The sequence below is a fragment of the Nyctibius grandis genome, chromosome 11, assembly GCF_013368605.1.
Source record: "Nyctibius grandis isolate bNycGra1 chromosome 11, bNycGra1.pri, whole genome shotgun sequence".
NCBI lineage: Eukaryota > Metazoa > Chordata > Aves > Nyctibiiformes > Nyctibiidae > Nyctibius > Nyctibius grandis.
The window spans coordinates 10,611,941-10,631,949 of record NC_090668.1 but is presented as its reverse complement, the minus strand read 5'-3'; the positions used below and the strand labels follow the sequence as shown (position 1 = coordinate 10,631,949).

The 20,009-nt window shown below is 36.3% G+C and overlaps 1 protein-coding gene across 2 annotated transcripts in view; it reads left to right on the top strand.

Annotated features, from left to right (window-relative positions):
• Positions 1-20,009, top strand: part of ENTREP2 (endosomal transmembrane epsin interactor 2) — a 122,928-nt gene that overhangs the window by 73,114 nt on the left and 29,805 nt on the right. For both annotated transcript variants that reach the window (XM_068410400.1, XM_068410399.1), the window contains exon 4: positions 7,867-7,998. In XM_068410400.1, coding sequence (XP_068266501.1) covers positions 7,867-7,998 — 132 coding nt within the window. The remainder of the gene's footprint in view (positions 1-7,866; positions 7,999-20,009) is intronic.

The following is a 20,009-nucleotide window of genomic DNA, read 5'->3' as shown; positions in this document are numbered from 1 at the left end:
TTTCTAGTTCCTTTTAGGCAGCCATTAGCAAACAGGGCTACTCAGCAAAGCCTACTAAAAAATCACTACACCCACAGTTCAGTTGCTTGCTCAGGCTGCTGTTAACTGAGATTGTGTATGTGCTTGTTGGAGTCTATGTTTAAACATGTTGACAGTATTTATAATTTAATAATCCCACCTAGTCGTATGTGATCTCTGTTCTGGGATGTATTGTGATAATGTATTTGCATTAGGATTCCTCATAGGCCTTTGCACCAAGCAGAAAGACTCAGATAAATGAAAGGAAGCATTTTAATTTCTCCTAATATAAGCTGTAATAGAGGTGTATGACAAAAGGACGAAAATCAAGTTAATGAGAATCAATGAAGTGGCATTGAAGGGACAGAAAGTTGAAATAAGCAAAGTTCAGCTTAATTAGCACATTTGTAGACAAAGAATGCGCTGGCTGCAGCCGGTGGTTAGATGTTCACACCTAAGTCAACAGAAAGTCTTTTTAGTCCTTTAAATACTCTCTTCAGTGACCTCTCTTCTGGTTATGAATCCCATGTCTCTTCTTCAGTTTTGGTCAGAATCACCACCTCTAATAGGAAAACTACTGCTGCAGAAGTAAACAGTGACTGAACTGTGCAGTTGAATTCTCAGATCATTGATGAAAATTAAAAGGAATAAATTTGTTTCCAGTAAGGTGAAATTTAGAAGGAAAAAAGATGATTTAGGAAGAATTGATTTTCCTCCCCCTTTCCCACCCCCTTCAGCTTTTTGAAAAAGTTGTGTTCCAGTTGTTTGGGATGTTTTCCACTTGGAAATTTAATGTTGTTTTAAAGTATCCTAAATTCAGTGATTTTTTTGTGGGACCACATTTGATCTGAACTTTAAAATAGACTTGAGTCCTTTAACTGTAAGATCATAGAATCATTTAGGTTGGAGAAGGCCTTTAAGATCATGGAGTGCAACATTGCCAAGTCCACCATTAAACCATGTGCCTAAGCACCACATTTACACATCTTTTAAATCCCTCCAGGGATGGCGACTCCACCACTTCCCTGGGCAGCCTGTTCCAGTGCTTGATAACCATTTCGGTGAAGAAATTGTTCCTAGTATCCAATCTAAAACTCCCATCGCACAACTTGAGGCTGTTTCCTCTCGTCCTATCGCTTGTTACTGGGGAGAAGAGACTAACACCCACCTCGCTATAGCCTCATTTCAGGTAGCTGTAGAGAGCGATAAGGTCTCACATGAGCTTCCTTTTCTCCAGGCTAAACAACCCCAGTTCCCTCAGCTGGTCCTCATAAGACTTGTGCTCTAGACCCTTCACCAGCTTTGTTGCCCTTCTTTGGACACAATGTATATTTGCCCCCCTTCTTCCCTCCTTTGTCTTGTCTTCTCTAGTCTTGTTCTAATCAACACTGAGGGAAGGGCGTGGTATCAAACAAGTGCTTTCAGTAGACAGGCAGATGGTTTGCAGGTGGAAGCAGGCTTTGCCCTTGGGCAGGCATTTTGGGATTAAGAGGTTTGGTGAGTGGACCTGTAGGACCTTCCTGAGGAGCTGCTTTCCCCATTTGTTCTCTTGTGGCAGGATTCAAAGGAAACCTTTGCTTGTTTCTCCAGGTTAATGGAAGATTGTCACTTAAGCAAGAATCTTGCAAATGGAGTTTTGCATTTTTTCAAAAGCCCAGTATACTTGGCTAATAAATGAGAAGGCAACAGTTGCGTTTTATTTGTACTTCCCTGAGCTTTTTGTTCCTGCTATAGATGGAATGTGAAAATTTTCCTCTGGACTAATGAAACGCTGAGCTGGCAAAAGAAAATAAAACAAATGTTCAAAGCGCTAGTTTCAATTTTCAGAGCATGATGAAATACTAAGTAGCTTTGCCACAGTGTTGTACTAGATGAGGGCAATTTAATTGCATTGTGACTGTTTATTGTATCATAGTAGTTTCAAAAGAATACAGTTTCTTCTGCCCAGACCTTTTTAGATTTTCCTTACTCAAAATCACGTTTCAGTCACGTTGGGGACTTGCACGTGAATAACGTTATATTGCCATGTTGAAGTGCTCGTATGTATGAAATTCTAGAGTTCTGTTCTTGTAGACTGCCCACTGGGAGAGATGCACTGTAGTGAACAACACTGCTTTATGATTAAGCACAGGATTTGACTCAGAATTTGGTAATGTATTATGTTGAACATATTTATTTATTACCATTTTTCACTCAAAAAGGAAAAATACCAGTCTCTTAACAATGGTTCTAAGTTGATATTTCATGTTAATTCCTTAGATGGTTCACTTCAGTGTTGTAGGTCTGTGCAGTCCTGTGCTGTGTGACTGGGTGTATGTTATCAGAGAGCTCCAAATCCTTTGATTGCCTTCTAGGATAAAAATTTCCTTTATGGCAATGCAGCTCTAGGAGTCAAAGTCCAGCTTTTGTAGACATGCAGTTTGAAATGTAATTAACATCCCATGTAACTGTACCAGACAAAAATATGCTAGTAGATTTCCAAGCACAGTACAGTACAAAAGTCAAATTCAAAACAAATTCTGTTTTACTTGTAGTATTTCTGTCAAACTCATTCATGCTGAATGCATGGCTTTAAGAGTGATAATAGTTATCTATTGTATTGTGGAGTTTAAATTCAGAAGTGTTTCACATGTAGAGTAGTTGTTCGAAGAAGAATGAGAGACAAGGGTGTTATTTTGCTTTAAACACTGGGGATTTATTGTAGATTCCATAATATGTATTTTTGTGTGAATATGAAAAATGTGTTCAGCATATGTTAGCATTTTGAATGTGTAGTTTGTGTATTTAGTATTTGTGCTCTTTATCCTGCAGCTAGCAACATACAACACTGAGGAACAAAAAAATACCCGTAGTTTGAATGGCTTGTTATGAAAATTTAATTGGATTTTTTTTTTTCCCATGATTAGCTGTAGATTCTGCAGCCAAAACCTCAAGATACTACTTTAAGTCAGTGAGAGTAGCAGAGTATACAGAGAGTATACAGAGCAGTTACACAGTCAAGCTGTTCATTAATGAACGTATGAGAAACAACATTTCTGTCTTACAAATTTCTTTCTCAAAAAATTAATCTCTAAAAATTGTGCTTAACATATGTGAGTAGAGCAATTTGTATATTTTAATTCATATTCTATTACTGCACAAGATAGAATTTTGTTAGTGATGTTTTATTTCTTAGTCTTAATTTGTCTTTACTGGGTGTACCTGTGTTATTGTGACTTATTCATTTAAAAATAAATGTTCTAGTTTTAATCGAATGTACAGCTGCTTATTATTCAGAAAAGTAGTGATAGTGTCTATCTCTATAGAAAGATTGGTTATAATTTATTTTTCAGTTGTACAGCTGAAATTGTCCTGTGGTTATAGTGACATGTAAAGGAAGACTCCTTTTTCCCTTAATTGTGCTTAGCTGGAATAGACAAGCAAGGAAAAGCGAAGCAAGTGCAGGTTCACACAGAGCTGAATGGCATAGCCGGGTTCCAGACGTGAGGTCTCTCTATTCCATTTTGTGCTGTAGCTACATTCAGTTCTGTGCATATTGAAAAATAGTTTTTCAGGAAAATATATGTACTTTTTTTGGTTCTCATTCACTTGTCAGTTTTTTCTTTTGATATTTCCCTACCACTCAACTTTATTCCTTATTGGATTCTCCTGCTTTTTCTCTTTGCATAAGCTGGTATAATTGACTAAAGTTCCTTCCCATAAACGTACCAATGAGGCTTTCTTGCACTTCACTGCCTTGTTTTCAACTTCTGAACTTTTATATTTTGTTTTGAAATTTTGTCCTGCTGTTTTTATGTTCCCTATAAAAAACCCTGAAGTTTGATTTAGAAGACAAAGTAAAATCTATTACTACTTTTACGAGAAGTTTTACATTTGTAATAGGGAAAGGGCAGAATGCAAAGTAACACTGTTATTTCATCCCTAACTTACCCTTTTTGGTGAGAATGTGTGTGCGCTCAGCAGTAATTTCTTCTTTCTTAGGACACCTTTAATACCTAGACAGAATTTGATGAATTGATACAGATGAAAAAAGTCTGGTCTGCGCACATTTTTGCTACTTTATTGTAACATCGGGGCTGTGGGTGTGTAGGTATATACTTTTAATAAGTCTGAAGTTCTCTGTGTTCTTTGTTGGAGGATCCTTTGCTTTTTTGATCCTCTGCCACATAAAGCCAGATTTTAATCGGTTTTATAGCTTTTGAAGTAACAGTACTGCTTTTTGGCAAGATGAAATAACCTTAAAAGACAATATATGCATGTAGGCAGACCAGGCTGATGTTTGAAATCTTAAATATGGTTTGGATGAGGGTGTACGGTGCAACTGTCATAAATACGCAAGTACACAAACTAGACTGCGACTACTGACTGTGCTTACTACCATGAGTACGAATCATAAAGTGGAATGCAAATATATACAGGAAGACTGATGGTGGGGAGTATGTGCAGGGGATGAAGTGAATGATGCTTTATTCTTGAGCTCTGCCAACCAAAAAGAGATTTAAACACAGTAGAGAGAGGAAGAAGAACACAGTTTTGGAGGCACTGCCAATGTAATTGTGTCCGAGGCTGGCAAACACCAGCACTGCAGCTGGAAGGAGTAATCCCAACTCCTTCGCCCTGTACCAATGTAGCTCTATTGTTTGTGCCACCGTCTGTATTTACAAAGCTACACAGTGAATGGCATTTGAGGTCTGGACTAAAAATAAACAAAATAAGAAAAATTAGTTTTTACGATGTTTAGATCACAGGATAGCTGTATGAATTCTTGATCCTACCTGCACAAGTGTGAGACAGCAGTAGGGCAGGGATGAGCATTCTGGAGCGTGAGGGCTCAAAACTGCTTTCAGTTGCTGCATAGTTGAAAGCACAAATGCAATGACGTGCTCAGCCTTTCGTCCTGTTCCCCATTACAAAACCAAAAGTTAGTAAAGATGTCACTTCACAAACATTTGAAGGAAAAGGGGCACAATGGGGCAAAATGTTAAAAGCTCTCCAAAAATGTATGCCTAAGATTAAAATAGAGTTTTGTTTTGCAGTCTGGTTGCAAATCTTAAGTATTTTTGAATATGCTATGATTTTTAAGATGTCCCTTTGTTTTGCAGGAACTTTCATGTAAACAATTATCTTTTAACTATTTTTAAGAATTTAATTAAAGGGAGAGTTACTGGGCAGTACAAAGTTATGGAACATCTTTCAGAGTGAATCGAGAGTCTCTCATAGACGGGGAATCTTGACCAAGAAAGTATTTCCCTTTTTAGCCTTATTTCTGTGACACCTGTTCATTACATGAGATAAAAGTGGACTTGGGATCTGTATTTCATATTAGAAATGTCAAATACATCCCATCATGAGTCAGTGACTATCTTTCGTTGAACAGGGGCAGCATGAATCAGAGAATAAATGATCTTGCAGTAGATAGCTTGTCTGAAGTCCATTTTCCTCATTATAAAAAGTTTTTAGCAGCTGTAGACTATATTGATTTGCTCTATGCCTGGTGCTGGTATAGCAGGTGTGCCGTAGCATTCTGGCCACTGAATTTGACACAGCTCTAAATTCAAAGTGTAAGTTTCAAAATTCCTCTGTAGCATTTATCTAACAGTTGATGCCATTTCCAGAGACATTCAGGAGCAAGGCCTCCCCAGTGGCATTTAGTGCTTTGTATTTTCCATTGATTTGAAGAGCTGAGGTTATCTGATCATCAATCATGCAGTTGGGTTTTGCTCAGGTCTTTCACTTTTTAAAAGAAGGTATTTAAAGATTACAGGAATTGAAAAAAACCCACTGTCTGAAATTGTTAAAGCAGCTTGGTGAATTAAATTGTATGCTAATTAGAAAGAAACAATGCAACTATTACAAAGGTGCTCAAACTATAATTTTTTGCTTTATTTCTTTTACAGTGTCTATGGCTTAGGCTGTGACCAGACTCTGTGAGTTGCCATAGACAATTATTTCCAGTGCTGCCTTTGAGTATGTGGGAAATGGTATAATTTACATACCCAGATTTTTTTAAAGCCTTTTTACAAATTATACTGGCTAGAGGGCAATCTGAAGTCTCAGGAATTGAAGCCCACTGAGACAGCATTCTGCCCTGAGCATGCCTTTATCTCTGTATATGGCAAGTATTCATTCATCTGCATCTCATCTGATAAAGTTTATTATGTTTTTTAAATGGACTCTCATTTCTGCTCTTCCAACTGCTGTTCTGGTCATTAGCATGTAAGCAGAGAGTGCTAGATAAGCCTGGTAGGGGTGACACTAAAAAATACATATATTTAAATATGTAGCTATTAATATTATATGAACAATTTAAACATTCTTTAAGGTCTTAAGCAGTAAGAAAATATTCTGTTGAAATGATGCTATGTATAAGGCCATGCAAGGTAATTCTACAAGGAATGCTGCTGTCTTATCTTTGTTCGGGAAATTGGCAACATCCTAGGGAGAATTTGAATTAAAAATAGTAAATGCATATTTGAATTAGGAAATTTTTTACTGATTTCTCTCTGGAAAATTGATTTTTTTTTTTTTTTTTTTTTTTTTTTAATAAAAGGGTAAGTAACATGGTGATTCGGATCTCTCAGCACCCAGCCACTGTGCTTCCATCTTTACTTGGAGGAATACAGGACTGATTGAGTGTGCCTCAATGGTACATTGAATCTTCTGTTCTTTATATGAAAAGCCATGGAAGTTTCTCATGAGTGTCATTCTTACTATTACTTATTGGAGTATAGAAAGCTGGGATCTGCTATTTTTAAACTCATGGTTCGAGCAACTCCCATGTGATAGTAATTACTTTTCTCATTACTAACCCAGACTGAATTGCAACTAGTGCAACTAGTGACCTGGAGAAGTAAGATATTGTATCCCATTGTTAGCCCTTTAAATAACATGCAAAAATGGGAATGGAGAAAGCATAGAAATACCTAACTGAGAAAATTTGAAGCAATGACAGTAAAAATATGTTCGGAGATAAATTTTGGCTTAAAAAAGTCTTAGTTGGAAGGAAGCAGAAAAATACATGTTGCAGTGGTTTTTGGTTTTGGGTTTTTTTTTGTTTGGTTTTGATTTGTTGGTTCGGTTTTTTTTTTTAATGAGGAAGTCAGAATCAGTGTAATGAATATTTTATTGAGCTGAATGGGGTTATTTTAGAATCACTCATAGATATCTTTAATTTACTTTTTCAGGATGATCAGGGTTTAGTATTGTTACTAAGGCATGCTTTAATGCAAGTCTTTGAAGAATAGAATGCATAGTGCTTTTTAAAATGTTCAAACATTGAATGCTTATTGTATTCAAGGCAAACTAAACATAGGAAAATAGAGAGCAAACCTTTTCCAAAATAAAAATATGTATGAGGTAACATGTACCTCCTACTTTGTCCACTTTTTCTTCATTCTGTGTTCTCTTTTCTCAAGTATATGTCATAGTTTCTTTTGTAATTATTTTTCCATGTATGTGTAAGTATAAGTTACATTTGTGATCATGACTGCTTCATGTATTTTCTTTTTTCTATTATTCTTCATCTTTCCCCATTGGGTATGATTTGGTGTTCATTCAGTTGAGTTACTCTGGTTTCATCTGCCTCATAAAGCAAATTTTTTTTCAAAGAGGCATAAAAGGTAACACTCTTCTTTGTTATTGTATCCTCTTTCTGTATTTTAACTGGTTTTATAGCTTGTATTAGCCAATGGAAGACATTTTGCTTCAGGGGATTCTGCATAGAGATTTTCATTTTGCATTTAGTTGTCATTACTGTCACAATAAAGTAAATATAATTTTGGGAAAGTGTGTTTCTGTTGATTTATACTTCCTCTGACCTTTTTTTTTTTTTCTTTTTACCCTCCACAGATTAAATTCGACAGCGATGGTGTCTGTGTTTGCTGTGAAATGCAGCACCAAACATCAGGCTGCAGTAACCTGGGAGAAACACTGAAACTGAACCCTCTGCAGGAGTGTAATGTTGTGAGGCTGACCCTAAAGGTACGTTATGAGAAGAATTAACAGTTTATTTCAGTTTTAAGTAGTGAGTACTTAGCAAGACAGAAGTGTGTGATGAAAGAAGTAGCTGGTGTTCTCTATGTTCATACACTCTTACATGCAAAAAAAATTATCTTAATCCAACAGAATTCAGTGCTTATAAAAATGATTGTATGTTATATACTCAATATCTGTATTTGCACAGGTAACTGTTTTGTTAGAGGCTATTTAGGAAACAGAATTTACAGTTGGTTGTAACTGATGCTGGAAGGTATAAGAACAGGTAGCTTTCATGTTACTCTTCAAGAAAGCCCGAATCAAAGGTGGTGGTTGGCATTGTTTAGTAATGTTATGGTAGACTGCAAAGAAACACAAAGTATTATCAGAATGATGAAGTATTTTATGATGTACTGCTAACACAAAGTACTAGCAGTGTTTCAGATGGAAGTTACTTTGAGGGAGAATAGTAAGTTTTCTTTCAGGATAATGCTGGAAACATGCTTATAGACTGTTCTGCAATATTATAACTAGTTTAAATCCTGTACCCTTTTCTGTTACAACTACCCAGATAAAAAACTGAGAGCAAACATTAAGAATACTGTATGAGTGAGTTGTATCCCAGTGTAATTGCTCTCATCATTGCTTCACTTCATTGTCACCAAACTATCAAGACATGGTGTTACATTGGTTTGGAAAACAGTAAGGAATCCGTGGAAGAATTGATCGGAGAAAAGAACCCTAGCCTGAGACACAGATATTGATTCATTTTAGGTTTAATTTAATGATCAACAGAACTAACTCTGCTTCTGGGGCACTCAATTACGAAGTATCTATTTTAATATAGTTAATAGAATATAATGGAATGAAGTAGTGAAATTCAATGTGATAAGGATCTTAGGGATTTAGACTATAGTGTGAGGCCTGAAAATGCTAAGTTATATTGGTATTTGAAGCTATATTTTGAAGTTCAGAACAGGTAGAAATCCTCCAAAAGATGTATAATAAATATCTAAATGTTTTTCAGCTTTATTAAGAAAAAGAAAAAAGAAAAACAACTCCTATGTAATAAGGATCAGGTAGAAATTAGAACTATTTGATACGGCGCCAATATTAAGTAAGAGGTTTGTCTCATGTTTAAATGAGGATGATAAAGGACACTATGGGAGCAAAAACCTACTGGGTAGTGGGAATTTAGTAAGTGGAAAAGCAGCATAACTTGACATTGCTGCTCAAAAAATAATAATTAACTGCTACTGGGAATGCTAAATTCAGGACTGTATTCAGTGGTGCAGTTTCAGTGAAATGTGTTATGAGAAGGTAATGCAGGAAAATAAGTTCTCAGAAAGACATTCTTCCAAGTATGACAGATGCAAAACCATGAACCTGTCGTACAGAAAAAGCTGACTTGCTGATCCTATAAAAATAAAGATTGAGGGGAACATATGGTTGCTTGCTGTAAATATGTCAGTAGAGTAAACTTTAATGAGAGAGAAAAGAACTGTTTATTTTTGAGGACATAGTCAGTATATTAAGTGAGTAGAAGCAACATATGCTGGAAATCAGGGTAAGGTTTCTAACCAGTACAGCAATAAGAATAGAAACACAAAATATAATTTATTTCAAAATATAAGTCTGTCATTGATAAAAGGAATTGATGACATACCTGCCTGCACTAGCAGAGGACTGATTTAAACACAGGGGTTCCTATGAGTAGAGTCTGAGTGCAGCTTTAATTAAGTATGTTCAGAATTTTTCATTTAAGAGGAGGTAGTTAGGAAAATATCTTTCTCAGAAAGTTTCTTAAATCTTTTTCAGTTTTAGTTCTACATTTGGCTTTGAGAGCTCTGTATTCCTGGCTGTAAATTTAAGAACAGCGTCCTACTAAGCCCATAAGAATAAAAAAGATTACAGCTCATTAGGTAAACAACTGACAGTGATAAGGCTCACCTTCTTTAATTGCAATTAACAACTACAAGGTGATTTTAAGAGAACAGATGTTTTAGTACCAAAAGCTCAATTGTGCTTATTGTTTGGGGAACTGGAGAGAGAGAAAGTATAGAGTACCAGAGTCAATAGTATACACCTTTATATATAACATTATGTAGGCTTCATGCTCCTTCTCTTTATTAGGGGGTAGGTAAAATCTTATGTTTCCACAAAGTCGTCTGTGCTTTTTTGATGGTAGCACCTATGGGAGCTGCATTGTGAACAGAATTGTGCACGTATCGCCTGTCTGATCTTGTTCTCAGTCAGTCAAACAGGACAAGGAAAAATAACAGTGGCTACCAGTCTTGTGTATGCTAAACTGTGCTGGGATCTTGCCTTGTGTGATATTGAGTGGGTTTTTTTAAGAGTTGCTTTGAAAAATTTCTAAAATTTTTTTTTTAATTTGTTTTTGTCATCTCTGCTCTGATTTGAATCATCTCTTTATCCTCCTTTGTAAATCCATGTCTGCTTCTTCCTTTCAAACCCTGAATGAACTACCCAAACATTTTAATGGGGACACAAGAATTGCCACTGCAATATCTATGATCACACGTATGTACATATGTAGATATAAGTATTGATTGCAAAAGCTGACTGAATATGTGTTCTGTGAGATAACTGCTAATTCCTGTGGTTATTTGAATAGTGAAATTTCAGCACAAAATTATATGTTACAGTAAAAGGGACGCAAATACTCTGCCATTTCACTGTTGTGAGGGTTGGGAACTCAACCCATCTCAAGGACTCTGAATTGCTGTGTTTGAGTTTTATTTATAAGATATAATAGTTGTAGTCTTGTCTGTCCATCTCCAGTAAAAATAGCACAGTTGCATGAGGTGTCAAACTACCATTAAGATCTGCAGGCACCCAAGTCTGATCCATCTGCCCTGTTTTACAGTGGAGAGATTTTCTGGTTACTGTTTTTCACCAGAAGATGCATTTTCTACAGTTTCCTGCATTAATAGCTCCTAAACTGAACCTGAAAATAAGGTTCCTTGCTTTCCTCTGGATACTCAGGGTCAATATTCTGTGCTGCTAAAGAGTGTCGGTGTCTCAGTATCTTGATTTTAACAATAACTGTGCTTCTAGAACAACTCTGTCCTATGCTAGGAGGTTACTTGACTTGATTCAAGCCAAATTAAGGTAAAAGCAAATCCTACCTATTTACAAAATTAGTAAAATAGTTTTACTATAGTTTTCCTTTTGTCTTATGAACTTAATTGAAGAGGAAAAGGTAACATTATTCTTACAGTAAAGAGAAATTTTTTATTTACAGTAAAATTACTAAAAGATAAATATGAGCTGAAACATGAAGTTATGGCAAAACGTTTTGTTATATTGAGATATAGACTGCCTTACCTTACAATTAATTGAATCTTATTGAATTTGGTATTTTAAAATCTTAAAAGGTCCAACACATTAAATCTCTTGGGTAAAACATAAAAGGCTCATTTAAATATCTGAAAAATAGTTACTTGAGATAAATTATTTGCCAGAACCAATAGATTTTGTGCAAATAACACTTTGTAACTTTACCTTATCTTGTGCTTGGAAGCAATTGCATATTTTTCCTTTTTCTGAGAAGGACTTCAGTTGAGCTCATTTTGCTCTTGCCTTCTGTCCAAACAAGAAAGGGGTGATTCTAATGTATAAAGAAGAAATTTATGGCCAAAGATACCAGGGTTCATAGACTACTAAGGGAACTGTAAAACAGGACAGGAGCACAAACGTGCTATGAGTAGGCTTGAATTAATTAAAGAGCTAAAGCTCCGCTGGAGCTCACAAATTGATGAAGATTTAAAACCAGTGTATTACATAAAACAGCCAGTCAATTTAGCTAAGGTATTATCAGCAGTGTGTTGCTTTCTTGACTGTCTCTCAGTCATCTGATATTGCTGTGCAAGTTGTCTTTTGTTCAGGTAAAGCCAGAAAAAAATGCAGGAAGGTAAATCTTTTATATATACACACATGCACACAATGTACGTGAACAAGCACACAGAGACCTTGTTATAAAATCATATAATCTCTGGATTTCATTGCTGATTATACTTCAGGCAACAACCTAAGTCTTTTCCAAGATGAGACCAGTATGAATGGGATGCCTTTTTTACACAGCATTACCTCTGAGGGAGCACACAATGCTGACATAGTAGTCTGCACTGAATGTGTTGGTTTGTAGACGAAATTTTAAGGAACTGAGTTTCTCATGTAATGTTAATTTAAGTACAAGGACTGAGTTTTCCTGACAGCTTTCATCTGTGGAAATTATTCCTTCTTTCTAAGCTCAGAATATCCTGAACTTATTAAAAGACATGCATGCAACAAAGCTTATCTTCTTGAGATTGTGTTTTGAGAGAATGAAGTTAGGTATTTAGAAGATTGAATTATTTTGTAATGTATTATTACCATCTGATAGTTGCATGTAAGAGGAGAATGTTATGCTGCTTTGGTTCAATAATGACCCAGTAGGGTATTTTTAATTACTTTAACAGCTTACGCAGCCCAGAATACCTGCAGTCATGTGTGCTAATTTTTGAATTTGCTATTTAAATAATTGCTTCCTACTTTACTTAAAGTGCTTCTGTAGACTGATTTTGTGACTATACAGGCTAGGGGAAAAGCTGATTCCCCCCTCTATTTTCAGCATAAATGTTTGCTTTAGAGCTGCTAAAATTGAATAGTAAATGTCTTTTTCAGGTTACTGGTTCCATTAATTAGTTTGTAAGCTAAGCATCGTTATTAGATATTTATGTAACTTGAGGTTCTTACAGTCTTCTGTGTGAATCTTTCCTTTCCTCTCCTTTGAATCCAAATTTATGGTTACTGAGTTTCCTGATGACCAAGCCTACCCATGTGTTGTTTAATATTTTTTCCATTCAGAAGAACGTGCTTTCACTTGCAAAACAGAGGAGGATGACTCCTAACATGTTCTTTGGAGTTATGAGAACAGATTTTCCTCAGATTTGCTGTATGACCAAATGCAAAATATTTAATTTTGCTGAATGACTTACCCTAAAAGACTTCATAATCTGCTTAAAATTGGATAAAGCTCAGTGTAGAATAAGTAACTTCCTATCAGATTTTTAAATGCTGGAGTTGTTTCATGTTCCTCAACAGGTGATTGAACATATTATCTGTGCTCAGGGCGTATTTGCCATACTAGATACCATCAAAAATAGAGCGGTTCAGTGTGGGCTTTGTAGTCTGAATAGTTGAGCTACAAGTATTCCAAAATTCTAAGTAACAGTTGTATAACAGACATAGTCTGCTCCTACTTTTCCTTCCTTATGGATGTTTTTGTTCCTAGCTTAGGCAATGAGTGGACACGGTTGTGAACTTCTCTCATGGCTCAAAAGCTGCCTCTTTGAATGACTGGAATCTGTTTATTGCATACTTTTCTGGTTATTTTATGGAACCTCAGTCTTTCAGGACTCTCTAACATGTCTCCACTACTAAATTTAATGTAGACACCTGAGCTGATGAGAGATATGCAAACTTGCATCCATCAGAGAAGACCTTTTTGAGCTTATTTTTCTTAAGTAGCAGCTGTGAACTGCTTTCTTAAAAATATAGTAAATATTTTAGACCCATATAAAATAGTGTACTATATTGTACTTTCATACCTTAAATCTATTTTATGAAGCACTGGCCATTTCTCCATTTACGGTTCAATGTGCGTTTGAGACATGTATGGTTCAGAATTGATTCTTTGTAAGCAAAGACAGTCTTCCTAGTATCTGAGCAGCTATTTTTTCTAGTATTTTTCAGACATACCCAGTTAGAACAACTGAAGTTATGATTTGAGTTAAAAGGATTGTTGTCCTTGAATTCATGAATAAAAGAGGTACACAGACACTAATTTCATGGGTGAAAAAGCTTTACTGCTCATTATCTCTCTCAGGTTATAGTAGTACAAGAAATAAAGCACCATAATTGAAGTCAATCAAGGAGAAATCATCTTCACAGAATTGCAGAAGTGAAGCTGGTTTTAGCTCTTGATCAGTGTGGATGTTTAGATCCATGTGTTCAGGGCTACTGATTACAGAGCGTTCTTTTTACACATCAGCAAGCTTATTTTACTCCTTTTATTGTATATTGACCGAGCTCTCAAAAGTGCAAAGGATTTAAGAGCTTCAAAGACTATGAACCTTTTATTTCCACAGGAAAGCAATCTATTGAACCAGCAAAATGTGAGTGTGTTGTGAAGAGAGTTGCCAGTTCAATATTGTTACACAGGTTAGAAGTCTTAAGTAGTACAGGGTTTGTGCTGTGTAACTTTTTTTTGTTCATATGAACATAAGTGACACATTTCATAAAATAATATTTTAAATGTTGTAAATAAATGTGGAGACAGAAGTAAGTGGGGACAAGAAGCATTGATCTGTTTCGTTCTAGAGCAAAACAGGTTTAAATACAGTTTCTCAATTCTGTGTAAGCAGCACAGGTGGATAATTTTCTATATAATATTTGACAGAAAGAATGAATATTTTGTCATAGTAGTGCTTCATCTGTGTGGTTAAGTGTCTGTATTGAATGTTAAATTCCCTGCATTGATGTTTGTGCATGTAACTTAATTAACAGTACAGTTCATTGCTATGATATGAAGAGACAAGGGAGCGATTCAATATTTACCCAAGTCTGCATTTGAGTTGAGTTGTGAAGATGTCCAGAGATTCTGGTTTTGTTTTGGCTTACTTGATTTTTAATCTGTGTTTAGGGGGTATGTAAAAGGAATTAGGGAGCTCCTGCAGGAGTTTGGTAAAAGGAGATGGATTAATCAAGGCCATCAGTGATTTTTCCCAAATAGCAATTATCCTGAAGCACATAATTTTATTGGGCTTATTGGTGTGATCATCATAACTTGGCTTTGTTTCAAGCCCTTACGAAACAGTAGTTTGTAGCAGGTGATTACATATCAAAAGGAAGTTTCAGAGAAACTTTCTGTGACAGGAGGTACAAATTATGTTTTGAAGGGCAAAATTTCAGAAGGGTGAATACACTTGCAGCGAGTGTTCTTTGGTTGTAAAGGACCCAGTTCTGCCACCTCTCCCATCACTAATGCGGGGCTCATGCCATTGTCATTTTTCAGTTTAGATTCTGTCTCATTCCAGAGATTTTCTTTGCTTCTGTCAGGTAATTGCATGTTCTAAAAGCTGTTCCAAATTGCTTTGTTAAATGATTGTTTCTACAGTTGAGTTATTGAAGTGATAACTCAATCACCAATTTTTTCCTCATTCCAGTTTAATACCATCTCACTGCCTTATCACCCAGCAGTTTGATGGAAAACAAAGAAAATGAGTTTTTAGGACAAACTGCTTTTTCAGTATATTACTGTATGTTTTTTTTCATATGATGTTCTCACTGAATTATATCCTAACATTATATTTTTGGAATACAAAATATAAAAAAAATTTCAATTAAACATTCAAATTTTTAAAAATACTCAGGTGTAATACAGCTCCTATTTTAATGTGTTCCATAGGCTTTTGGGCATAGTGTCAGACTTAGAACGTGCAGTTCTATGCAGTCACTTTTCAGAAAAGTGGTGCGCTTGAAAATGTAGGTTGTGTCTTCTTAAGACTCTGTGACAAAAAAGAAATGGATGACATGTAGCGATGCTGAGTGTGACTTGTTTTTCTTTCATTTTTTGTAATTTATCTTAAATATTACCTGCTGGTAATCTTCATTTTGATAAAATTTGAGAGACAGTCACTTTCACCAATGTCTCTTCCCTTGCTTTCAGTCACTCACCAATCACAAAAAAATCCCTGCCCTTTACTTATCTCAGTAGTCACCTGCAAACTGGTGAGGGAGAGGGACACGGGAAAGAGGTGAAGATGTGGGAACAGAGTTTCAAGGGTGTGAGATGTGCCTGGAGGTGGTTAAAGGGGAGAGGAAGGCTCATCAGCCTAAGGCACTGAACTTCAATAACTGTTTTTCCTGTTGTCTGAGCTCCCTGGCATAAAAGTGGTGAGGATCCTTGGATATTTGGGAATACAACTGAGGTTTTGAAGAGGATGGTAGGTACCCTCTTTTCACAACAAATCTGGTATGTAGAAGCCTATAAAATAAGCAAGATAGCTGTATGTCTTCTGTGGGAGAGGAGCTTTATTTATACAGTCTTCCTATGCTTTGCCAAACTGCAGCTCCCTTCTGGAGGAAGGCTTGTCGGAGGGAGGCTGTTCCTTTCTGCTTCTGCCCTAGCACAGCCAGGGCCTGCTGCAACTACAATTGGTAGAAACTAAAACGTAGAATGGAAATACCAAAATACAACATTCAGATGATATTAATTATAACTTTCACAATTGGAATCTGTTCAACAGTGCAAAGAAGCTTTGGTTCTAAAATGAGAAAATTGTTTCCTATTTATTTTTTTAATAGACGGTGGATATATGTACTGACAACTTAGTAGTATTCAACTAAGACACAACTGTGTTGTCTGTTTTTTCTGAATTTCAATTTCATTTCATCTTTATTTCTTAGAATAAAATAACTCAGTAACTCTTGTTTCTCATTCATTCTTACTAGAACACACCCATTTTAGAAAACATCCCAGATAATGGAATAGTTTTATTTTTGGTTGTAGTTTCAAATAAAGTTAACTTTTAGTAAGAAGGAGGAGGGTATTTGACATTGTGGTTAACATAGGTTTACAGTCTTGAATATTATTATCAATGCACATTGCTTACTTTTTATACTCTTGTGTCTGTGCTAGTAACGTGAAACTAAGAAATATGGTTACTCAGACACTCAGTAATGGTTATTCAGGTCTATCATTGTTTTACTAAATTGTTAAACGTATTAAGTTGAATATGCTTTGCTCTCTAGGAAGTAAAAAGCAAGAATTCCAGTATGTGACATTCTGTTATACATGGTATTACAAATGCAAGATACACAGATGACTTTCTCATATAAGTCCAAATTCTAATGAGAAAGCTCTTCTTGGGGTGAGAGAGGGAAAGGTGCGCCTCCAACTGCGCTCCATTAACAGCAGCTTTCTGCTGGCTTCAGATTGCACTACTGTATTTGCTTTCTGTACTTTTCCCTCAATGAGAAGTTGGCTGATCTTTTCCCTTTTACTAGAGATCCACTTAAGAATCCTTTAATTTGAGAATGCACAAGTATCCTTTGTGGGACCACAGTATCAGTCAAAGGTCTCTGTTATTAGGGAAAACGTCATAAACAGTTATGTAGGTAATGACAATTAATTTGGTAATTACTCAGCGGTAATAAAAATTGAATACTGCAACCATGAAATCTTGCTTTTCTCACAAACCAATATTAAATTCAAATTCAGCTTTTGAGATTTACCGAGGGCCCTATTTGGTAAAAACAACTGGCCACAGAGAAACAGCTGACAATGCCATCTAACTCCTGTGGGTATATATCTGAATTGATCTAGGCCTGCTTCCAGGCAATTCTGACAGCTGCTTCCACTCTTAAAGGGATTTGTGTCCTCTGTGATTAATGAGTTAAAATGTGGCAAGAAAATGGTGTACATTACCTGCAGAAGAATAATTCTACATAGTACATTACACCTATCAAAGCATTAATTATCATATAAACATATGGAAGAATCAGATTTTTGTCCTAAAAAGACAAAAATACCTAGAAAAATTCTGTGTAAGAGAAAATTGGTTCAGCCATTTGTGAAGAGCAAAGAATCATATTTCACCCCATTACAGATTCATGTGTTGTGTTTTCTGATTAGTGTAGTTCTTGCAGATATCAACCAAAAATCTGTCACCAAAGCTCCTTGCTTTTCTATTTGATACAGATTTCCTCCTCCTTTAGACCCCTATAAATGTAGCTGTCTGTGGCCAGGTGCTGGGTAGAGTTAAGATTGACCCTGTTGCGGTTACTGCTTTTTCACAGACATTTCCTAAAGGACATCTTAATTGTCATCGTGTTCCACCTGGAATCTGCATAAGCACCTACACTGTCTTTCTGCTAGCATATTTGGCCATGGAGGGTTTTAGATCTTGAAAGCCTGTTCCTGCTCACTCGCTGTATGTAGTTGAATGAGTGTTCTATGAATTACCTAATCACTTGTTCTACAGGGCACAGGGAGGAAATTCCCTGAAAGTGGTAAATTGCCTAAGGCTGCTTAATGTTTGTTTGGGCATGGAGGGGCAGAGGAGAAGGGTTGGTTATTGGTTTGTGGGTTGATTCCTCTTTGAGTTGAAACAGACTTTAGGAAAAAATAAAGTAGTAGTCGTGCTTTAAGAAATACCTAGTGATGGTGAGGATACTACAATCATTGCTCAGTTATTACCTTTGCTGTTAAGAATTTTGTTTCGCTTTGCTGTCTTGTTACGTTTTTGGCTCATAGATGTCTGCTCTTTATTGATCTTCATGAAATACATAAAAGTTCTGCAGCGCTGCATTTGAAACATTCTAGTTGTATCTTCACTTTCAAAAAGATCATAGTGGGAACAATTCCCTAACTGTTGTACGCTCAGCCTGGAAAAGGAGTCTGGAAAGAAGGCCATTGTTACTGTGGACAGTGATCCCTGCCCTGTGTAACAAATGTAATGCTGAATAGCAAACTGAGCTCAGCTACATGTGCATGGCAAGGGAAAAACCTCAAACCACAACAAAGAAGTTGTGATCGTTGTGAGTGTTCAGTCTGGGACAGTCCTGCAGCTCAGGGTACTTGCAGAGTCAGCTTACTTTGTCTGTAGTTTCACAATAGTTAGTAATGAATAAAAATTAAAGCAATTGGGTTTACATTGTTTGGAGATATTTTCTAGAAGTACTGGTAAAGAAGGAAAAAATAACTGAAAATGAAAAGTGTTGTTTGGTTTTACTCTGTGCTTTAGAGTGTGGGAAGAAGGAATATGGGGGAAAAAGGTCTAATCCTCTTTCTCTCTAACCATCTAGTACGAAATGAGTTTGGTTTATTCCTTATTTTTTATCGGTGTGACATAAGTGTAATTGAGAATGAGGTTTGTTTTTTGGCTTTTCTCCGATAAAACCAGTTTTGTCTTTATGATGTTGCTTCTGTCCTTACCTAGAAGCAGGATGAAGAGGGTAGTAGTTCTGCAGGAAAGGATCTGGGGTTATGTTGGACAAAAGACAAATCAATGATGTACTGTTGCAAAAAACCTCAGTCATCACTGCAGGATGTGTGAGGATGAGTATAGCTTGTAAAGCACAAGAGATAATCCTTACGCTGTGGTCAGCATTTGCAAGGCCTCAGTTGTGCCCAGTTTAGGATTCTGCATTTGAGGAAAAATGTGAACCAGCTTGAGGTGAACCAAACGAAATTAATGAAAATTATCAGAGGCCTAGGAAATTGGTCTCAGTTGAGGATTGGAGGAAATTGGATTAATATGTCATTCAGTAAAGGAGGAAAAGACCTAAAGCATGATAATAGAGTTTGAATGTGTAAAAGTCTGCTGTGTAATAGCTTGTTCTCAAAAGCTACGGAAGAAAAGGAGCAATGGTTTTCAGCTGTGGGATGGACATAAGGAAGACCCTGATGGTAAAGATAAACGTTGGAATAGTGGGATGAAGCTATGGGATCTTTAGGGACAGATCAAAGAAACATCTGTTACGAGTGATAGAGGCACAGTTCAGTCTGTCCTGAGGTATGTAAGTTGTATGAGCGTCTTAAAGACACTTTGGAATCCCAATTTACAACTTTGATGTAGATTTTATTATTTAGCATAATTGGTATCGTTATACATTTGGATTAACTTAATCTTTTGGTTCTAAATGGCTGTAGTAAGCAATGGTGAAGTTTCTTATTGCTAGGGAATGGTCCTATTTCTACCCTAGACCTTGTGTCTGGCTTTAGTGTTCTTTAGGTGTATATATGGAAAGCAGAACACACAGGATCTCAATCTCTTTTTGTGCCACTTAACTAATTGCATCTCTAGGGGTTTACTTGCCTGTTTACCGCCATTTGAATGCTCTAAGTGGGTCTATGTGACTTTGCATTTGAGCGAGTCCTCTGTATCACCTTCTCTGTATGTGAGTTAGAGATTGGCCCTTCCAGTATTTTGCTGTTGATGCTATTGGTT